General features: G+C 44.6%; 1 protein-coding gene across 1 annotated transcript; it reads left to right on the top strand.

The window, feature by feature from the left end:
• The first annotated feature begins 836 nt into the window (after positions 1-836).
• LOC121495366 (interferon alpha-1/2-like) lies at positions 837-2,622 on the top strand. Its single transcript, XM_041762733.1, has one exon. It carries the CDS (start codon positions 1,507-1,509, stop codon positions 2,068-2,070), a length of 564 nt encoding a protein of 187 aa, XP_041618667.1. The 5' UTR covers positions 837-1,506; the 3' UTR covers positions 2,071-2,622.
• Positions 2,623-8,623: the final 6,001 nt, after the last annotated feature.

The following is an 8,623-nucleotide window of genomic DNA, read 5'->3' as shown; positions in this document are numbered from 1 at the left end:
AATATTTACAAGGGATGAGTGCCCCCTCGTGGCTCCAGGAGACTAAACACAGTGAGTGAGGCTGGAAAGGGGGCTTATGTTCTTTGTATAAATCTGTCTGCTGGTTGGAGATTTTTCCTCCAGAGTAGAAAAAGCCTCTTTATCTGGAATTAACTGACTCTGCAAGTATAATAAGCCAATCGTAGTGGCTTTTATGACCTTTTACAAAAATACACTTTCTAAAAAGAGCAGTTATGTTCACAGCAAAAGTGAGCAGATTGCTACATGTTTCACATGCTTTCTGCTTCTGTATCTTCATAGTCTCTCCCATTATCATTACAATTGCTTCCAAGGTGTAACAAGTAGTTTTAGGGTTGTGAACAAATCTTTAATCTTTAGCATTACAAGGTTTGTGGTACTCTGAAGCTCAGCCTTTTAGGGGTCTAACAAAACCTTAGTCCTCAGTATTTATTGCCTCTCATTGGATTTTACTGGGCATCATTCATGAAGCATGGAATTTGTGGAAGATACACAAAATGTCTGCAAGAGAGAGTCACAAACCTAGGGCTAACAAGAATAATCTAGAATTGGAGGACTTGCTCTCCATCATTTCCTGGATCTGAAAGTCACACTGGCAGAGGTGTTTTGCATACTTGTGAGCTGCCATTGTCTATCTTGACGACATTGCTGATATTTGAGCCTCTTTGTGAGGTGGGATTTGGAAATTTAATACAAATAGGTTATATGGTATGATTGAATTCTGCAAACTTTATTCCACACATCAGTAATTCTATCTAGGGCTAAAGAGAAAAAATTATTTTGAAAATAACTTGATGAGTATCTGGTAGGAGGGGAAGTTAAAAATTATTTTCTCTTCAAAGCCACATTAATTCAACACATTAAAAACAAATGTTAAGTAAAGAAATTACTTTTTCAATTGCTGTTAGCAATTGGAAGTGATTCTAAATATTTAAGTACATTGACATCATTATTATGTCTTTCTAGAAATTGTTAATTTGCATATGTACTTTTTATATTTCAATTGGGTGAGTAAAAATTAGAAGTTGCTAATCAAATCTAGTTATCCAGTGAAGCATCAGTACCCCCAAATTTAACTTTCAGGATTAAATTTTTAGTCATTCTGCACCCTGAGTTGAATAAACAGCAAAATTTACACTTTCCTTTTTATGTATAAAGCAGGAGTATAAACACAACATAAATATATATACTGTATATCTGTGTTACTAAGTTTTCATGGAAGGTTCCATTACATAAATAATCAAAGTCTCTTAAGAAAAGAAGCAATAAGATAATAAATGGTTGAAAAACCCATGCTTTAACCCAAGTAGAAAGTGCATAAAGGAAAGGCAAAGCAGAAGTAGGAAGTAAGGGAAATGTTCAGAAATTGCAAACTCTTCTATTCCCTACTTAAGCCCCACACACGAGGGAAGATGCTCAGAGAAGCTGGAGCCGCGGTTCCCACACTTGCCCAGCGCAGCCAGGCCCACAGCCCCTGCAGGATCCCCGATGGCCCTGCCCTGCTCCTTCTCGCTGGCCCTGGTGCTGCTCAGCTGCCACTCCCTGTGCTGTCTGGCTTGTGACCTGCCCGACGCCCACGGCCTGTGCAACTGGAGGGTCCTGACGCTCCTGGGACAGATGAGGAGACTCTCCGCCGGCTCTTGTGACCACGACACCAATGACTTTGCCTTCCCCAAGGAGCTGTTTGATGGCCAGCGGCTCCAGGAGGCGCAGGCCCTCTCTGTGGTCCACGTGATGACCCAGAAGGTCTTCCACCTCTTCTGCCGGGACACGTCCTCCGCTCCTTGGAACATGACTCTCCTGGAGGAACTGTGCTCGGGGCTCTCGGAGCAGCTGGATGACCTGGAGGCCTGTCCCCTGCAGGAGGCGGGGCTGGCCGAGACCCCCCTCATGCATGAGGACTCCACCCTGAGGACCTACTTCCAAAGGATCTCCCTCTACCTGCAAGACAAGAACCACAGCCCGTGTGCCTGGGAGATGGTCCGAGCAGAAATCGGGAGATCCTTCTTCTACTCGACAATCTTGCAAGAAAGAATAAGGAGGAAGGAATGAGACCAGATTCAACACGGAAATGATTCCCTCTGACAAATGATATCACACTTACCCTGGTCTGCTGTGTCCAACTCATTTCTGCTGTAATGGTGACATGAACAAAATCAATTTGTCAAGAGTTTTCAAAAATATTAAGCAATCCATGTCAACTCTACAAGCACTAGTGGCTACAGATGACCGTGCTGATGTATATTTATGTATTTATATATTTATTTATATAAATTTTATAATATTTATATTTTTTCATATAATTTTTGCACCTTTATGTGGTGGCTATATAATAAAACATTCTTTGTATTTAATCAGTTTATCATTCTTTTTCTTTATTGAACTTTTCCTATGGCAAATGTTTTAAGACTACCATGAAGTCTAATTGTGCAACTTCATTGAAAATTGGATGGCAAAATGCATTTACCCATGGATTACATTAGCATCAGAAGTAATAACTGACTTTCTCTAAGACAAATTATCCATTGCCTTTAGAATATAGGACATGACACATACAGTTCCTGATGTCTATATCTTTGGTTTTGTGGGGATAGGAACCTAAAAAGAATCCTTATCGTTAGTGTTATAATGAAAAGGGAGAAAAGTGAATTCTCTCACCTGATTCTAGAATGCAGAATCTCAGGAAGTACACATAAAAGCTGTGGACCCCTCTTGAGGTGACCGGTACACATGGAAGCACAAACACCCAGTGTCAGGGGAGAGGTGAGCTTGTATTAGGCAAGAAACGCCATGGCTGAGGTCTGTATCTAGCAGGGGAAAGCCCGAAACAGAGGTGGCCATGTGGGGAGACAGTGTAGTGTGAGAAGAAGACATGAATGTAGTTCTGAGGATCAACCATCAAAGGGAGGGGGGGAAGAGCCACAAGGAGACAGTGGAATCATGGCCATAGAGTACATGGATAGCAAGACCGGATGGTGAGGAGTGTACTTAAGAAAATAAATGTGCTTAGAAGAACACAGTGGATTCATGGAAGTGGCAGGTTGAAACTGCCCACTACTTCAGAATAATTGAAGCCGTTACTGACCTTCCTGAGAGTCAGTTTGGTGGAACGAATAAGCAGAAACCACACTGGAGTAGGTGGGAGCATAAGTAAGAGAAGTTAGTGCCTGTGAAGTCAGGGAGTGTAAAGTCTTCAGCTCATGGTGAGCCTGCCCTCAGGCAGCGAGTCCAGGAGGGGGGGGGTGGGCAACACAGTCACTCCAGAGGAACAACGTTAGTACAGGTGACAACTACCTTGTCAGTGAGGTGTGGCTGGGGAAATACAACTCTCTGGAACTAGAATCTTCACACCTCCACGTCCCAGACGAGAAGCAGGCTACCTGCTGTGGACACTGGCACAGCCGGAGGTGCCAGATGACAGTGACAGTGACAGGATTACAGATGACAGTGTCCGGACTCGCGCGGCCCGGGGCCCCAGGGCGGCACAGCCGCATCAACCTGCATCAGTCGTTTCTCAAATGAGGACGAACATCGGAGAAACTCCTCCACTCATTACCATGAGCCTCTGTTGTGAATACAACAGTCACTAAAACCCAGTCCTGGTTCTAAAGGGCTTCTGCATCATACATGGTCCGGTCCGGTCAGTACCTAACAAGATACGAATTCCATAGGGCCGAAGGAGCCTGTCCCCCTGTGTAAGGAAAGGAGGGAGAAAACAGTCCACGAGCAAGGCCAGGGTTTGTTCCTCAGACAGAGAAGACCAATGTTCATATCCTAAAACGGATGTTTGCGCAGGTGCATGTGTCCGAGTCCTTGCAAACCTACACCACTTCAGTCTCCCGCACAGAGATGTTTCGCGTGGAAAGGGGGGTCGCCACGCGGTCGGACGCCTCGGGGCTTCACTGGGAAAACAAACTTCATTGCAAAACGATCGATGACGACGTCTTCTTAGATCACAGAAAATGTAAATGAAAACCACAATAGAGAAGTAAAAGCAGAGGGTAGAAAATGAAAACGTCTGTGTTCCGTCTTTGAAAGCCCTGCTCCGGCTGCCTGTCCAGACCAGGTCCGCGGGAGCCCGGGGCCTGGCCCCCGCGCCCCCTGCTGCCCGCCCTGCTGCCGCCCACCCGGGGCCCTGCCCGAGCCAGGGGAGCACGTCGTGCCTCTGGGCCAAACGAGGAGCCTGTCCCCTGTCCCCTTTCGTGTGCCCGCAGGACAGAGAAGCCTGCAGATCCCGGGGACGTGGCGGAGGGCGGCCGGCTCCCCGGGGCTCCCGCAGACCGCCCGCCTCCGCCGCCGCGCCCCGGGCCCTGGAGGCGCCCCCGGGACGGACCGCGCTCCGGCCTCCCCGCAGCTGGCAGCGCTGGGCTGGGCGCCTGTGGGCTGTGGGCTGTGGGCTGCAGGCGGGGGCGCGGGAGCGCAGGCCCCACCCGGCCCCAGGAGGCCCTCCTGGGACCTGCCTCTCTACCTGCGTCTCTACCTGGCAGGGAAGCAGCAGGGCGCAAAGCAGGAGATCCTTGTCTTCTGGGGCAAACTTGTAAGACAGGTTAGGACTAAGGATGGACATCCATGAAGGCAAGAGAAACAAAAGCAAAAATGAACTATTGGGACTTCATCAAGATAAGAAAGAAGCTTCTGCACAGCAAAAGAAACAGTCAACAAAACTGAAAGACAACCTACAGAATGGGAGAAGGTATTTGCAAATGACCTATCAGATAAAGGGCTAGTTTCCAAGATCTATAAAGAACTGATTAAACTCAACACCAAAGAAACAAACAATCCAATCATGAAATGGGCAAAAGACATGAAGAGAAATCTCACAGAGGAAGACATGGACATGGCCAACAAGCACATGAGAAAATGCTCCGCATCACTGGCCATCAGGGAAATACAAATCAAAACCACAATGAGATACCACCTCACACCACTGAGAATGGGGAAAATTAACAAGGCAGGAAACCACAAATGTTGGAGAGGATGCGGAGAAAGGGGAACCCTCCTGCACTGTTGGTGGGAATGTGAACTGGTGCAGCCACTCTGGAAAACTGTGTGGAGGTTCCTCAAAGAGTTAAAAATAGATCTGCCCTACGACCCAGCAATTGCACTGCTGGGGATCTACCCCAAAGATACAGATGCAGTGAAATGCCGGGACACCTGCACCCCGATGTTTCTAGCAGCAATGTCCACAATAGCCAAACTGTGGAAGGAGCCTCGGTGTCCATGGAAAGATGAATGGATAAAGAAGATGTGGTTTATGTATACAATGGAATATTCCTCAGCCATTAGAAACGACAAATACCCACCATTTGCTTCAACGTGGGTGGAACTGGAGGGTATTATGCTGTGAAATAAGTCAATCGGAGAAGGACAAACAGTGTATGTTCTCATTCATTTGGGGAATATAAATAATAGTGAAAGGGAATAAAGGGGAAAGGAGAAAAAATGAGTGGGAAATATAAGAGAGGGAGACAGAACATGAGAGACTCCTAACTCTGGGAAATGAACCAGGGGTAGTGGAAGGGGAGGTGGGCAGGGGGTGGGGGTGACTGGGTGACAGGCATTGAGGGGGGCACTTGATGGGATGAGCACTGGGTGTTATTCTATATGTTGGCAAATTGAAATCCAATAAAAAAAAAAAATAAAGGACTAAGGATGGAGACGTGGGCTCCCCGTGACAGGACTGTGGCTGATGGATGTGCCGTATCTCCCCCGCACGAACGTCGGGGACTACAAGAGGCTCCCATTCCTGCTTTAGTAGAGATTTTATAGAATTTATCTCAACAAATATTTTGTGAATAGTATGAAGCAAGAATATGTAAAAACTCCAGCCTCAGAACCATTAATCCCTAAGAGATGACTACCCTAATGGTTTGTTTCTTGTATTTATTTTTACTTACTTATTCATTTCTTGTTTCATCTATCATACTTATAGAATTCAGAAATTATATATAATGAACTGTTCATCTTTACACTGCATTAAAATTTAGAAAACATAGTCACCTTTCCATGTTATTAAATTTGCACTTTTGTTTTATATATTAAACACTTATTAAAGAAAACTTCTTGAAAAAATAAAGAAAACTTCTTGAATTCTTTGTTCTAAAACCAAAGTCCAGGGATCCCTGGGTGGCGCAGCGGTTTGGCGCCTGCCTTTGGCCCAGGGCGCGATCCTGGAGACCCGGGATCGAATCCCACGTCGGGCTCCCGGTGCATGGAGCCTGCTTCTCCCTCTGCCTGTGTCTCTGCCTCTCTCTCTCTCTGTGTGTGTGACTATCATAAATAAATAAAAATTAAAAAAAAATATTAAAACCAAAGTCCAAATAGTTTTGTAAATGTTATTGAAGAATAGATAGTAAAATTTATTTACTAATTCCTTCCATTCAGAGTATATGTCAAAATAGAACATCTTAATGAAAAATGTGTAATGTAGTCAAGAAGTAGAGGTGAATTGGGGCCTAGCCACTCTGTCAGTAGAGAGGCAACTGTTGGTTTCAGGATTGTGAGTTCAATCCCCATGGTGGGTGTAGAGATTACTTACAAATAAAATCCTTGAAAAAAAAATGAAAAAAGAAGTGCCTGGGTGTCTCATTCAGTTAAGCATCAAACTCTTGATTTTGCCTCAGGTCATGATCTCAGGGTCATGAGATTAAGCCCCAGGTCAGGCTCCATGCTCAGCAGAGATTCTGCTTGAGATTCCTCCCTCTCCCTCTGTCCCTCCCTATCCCAAATAAATAAGTAAATAAATCTTTATTAAAAAAAAAAGAAAAAAAAAACCCTTAGAGGTAAATAAAGCACATGTAGTTCCTATTGTGTTGAAACTTAGTCTGACACAGAAGGAGACATAAAAATGGTACTAATGTTTATCTTACTTCAGTTCTGTTACAACTACGAAGAGAAGCAAAGGAAAACAATGTTCTTACACAAGAAAATTTACTTTTATTTTTTGTTTTTTTTTTAGAGAGGGAGGGGTCAGTAGGGTCAGAAGGAGAGGGAGAGAGGGAACCTCCAGAGGTTCCACACCTGGCACAGAGCCTGATTTGGGGCTAGATCTCAGAATCCTGAGATGGTGACCTGAGCCAAAATCAAGAGTCAGATGCCTAACCGACTGAGCCACCCAGGCCCCTGACACAGGAAACTTTAGCTAGAAATAATGCTAGAAAGGAAAAATAATATTAGATGTCCTTTCTAAGGTGCCTGGGAGACATATAAATGATGAAGTCTTACTGGCAGTTGGGAATGTGGTTCTGGAGTTTAGAAAAATGCCATGAGGAAGGTGTCAATTTGGGATTCCTTATTGCATATCTGGGAATGAGACATGGGAGTGGACGTCGTCACTTCTACATAGAGGGCACAATGAGACGAGGACCTACATGTGCTCCTCCTGCAGACCCTCAACATTGTAAGGTCAGGCACAGGAGAGTCTGACAAGGGCACTGAGGGGAGTGGCCAGCACAGTGGGAATGACACACGGGGTGGGGGGGAGGACACATGGGGAGAGAGTCTCCTACAGGGAAGAAGGCCAGAGTGGTGCTTGCAGGGCAGCTGCAGACGATCTGTCTCAGGGTATCTGCAAACAGACGCCACTGGTGACTTGTGAGGAACTGATGGGACAGGATCCAGATGGAAGTAGGTGGAACAGGAAACACAAGAATGAGAATTAGGGATACTGTGTATAGAATATTATCTCTGCAAGCATGTTTGTGAAGTGGAGGAGACAAATAAGGTGTTACTTCAAGAAAAACGTGGCTTAACATCTCCGTGTTTTAGAAACTGTCACAGCGGTAAACCAGCAGGTGCTATCTCTTCAATAAGAAACCTGTAAAGAAAATTAGGGAAAAAAGGAAGAGAAGTAGGCTCTCACAAAACGGTGACGAATGATTTGTACAAAGTCCGGGCAGTCATGCATTTGAGAAGGTGCTCTCCCAACTGAAAACTGAAGCCTGGAATCAACAATGGTGACCTCAAAAGCAGAGAAATATAAATTTTCTGACAGGTTAAAAAAATTTTTTTACATATATTCTTTTGCATGTGGTATTTATATTTTATAGAGCAATGTTTTCATTACAATGAAGAACAACTTTGTTACAATGCATGCAATTTTGAATAACAAAGTTATGTGTTCATATGTTCAATTTTTTGCATCTAAGTCCATGCAAACACAAAGTGCAAGAGAGGTGAATTTTTTCCAATAGAGACCTAAACAAGAAACAGGGAATACCTGTATTTCCCAGAATGATTCTGGGGGAGAATCTCAGTGAAGCATTTTCGTTCAGAACCAATAGACACATTGAGTTCTTGGAATGAGGGAGAATCTTCAGGTTCCTGACCTGAATGCTGTAGCAAAATAATCTAGTTCTAAGAGAGCTTTAAGCCTGTTATTGTGTCTATTTGAAGGTGATGATTGAACTCACAGGCAGAAATAGATGGCTTATTATGACAACTCCAAGAATGCTACAGCCACCTGAGAGGCTTCTCTTATACCAGACCAGAGATGCTGTAGCACAGGCAGGTTTCCCTTCAGACTCTGAAATCCTGGGGAACATGGGCTGTCTACTAGAAAAATCTCCTGGATTCAGCATCTACAAGTAGTGGCCCTCAAAAGTAT

This window comes from Vulpes lagopus, chromosome 7, assembly GCF_018345385.1.
Source record: "Vulpes lagopus strain Blue_001 chromosome 7, ASM1834538v1, whole genome shotgun sequence".
Classification (NCBI taxonomy): domain Eukaryota; kingdom Metazoa; phylum Chordata; class Mammalia; order Carnivora; family Canidae; genus Vulpes; species Vulpes lagopus.
The sequence above is the reverse complement of the archived record's forward strand: the minus strand, read 5'-3'. Positions and strand labels throughout refer to the sequence as shown.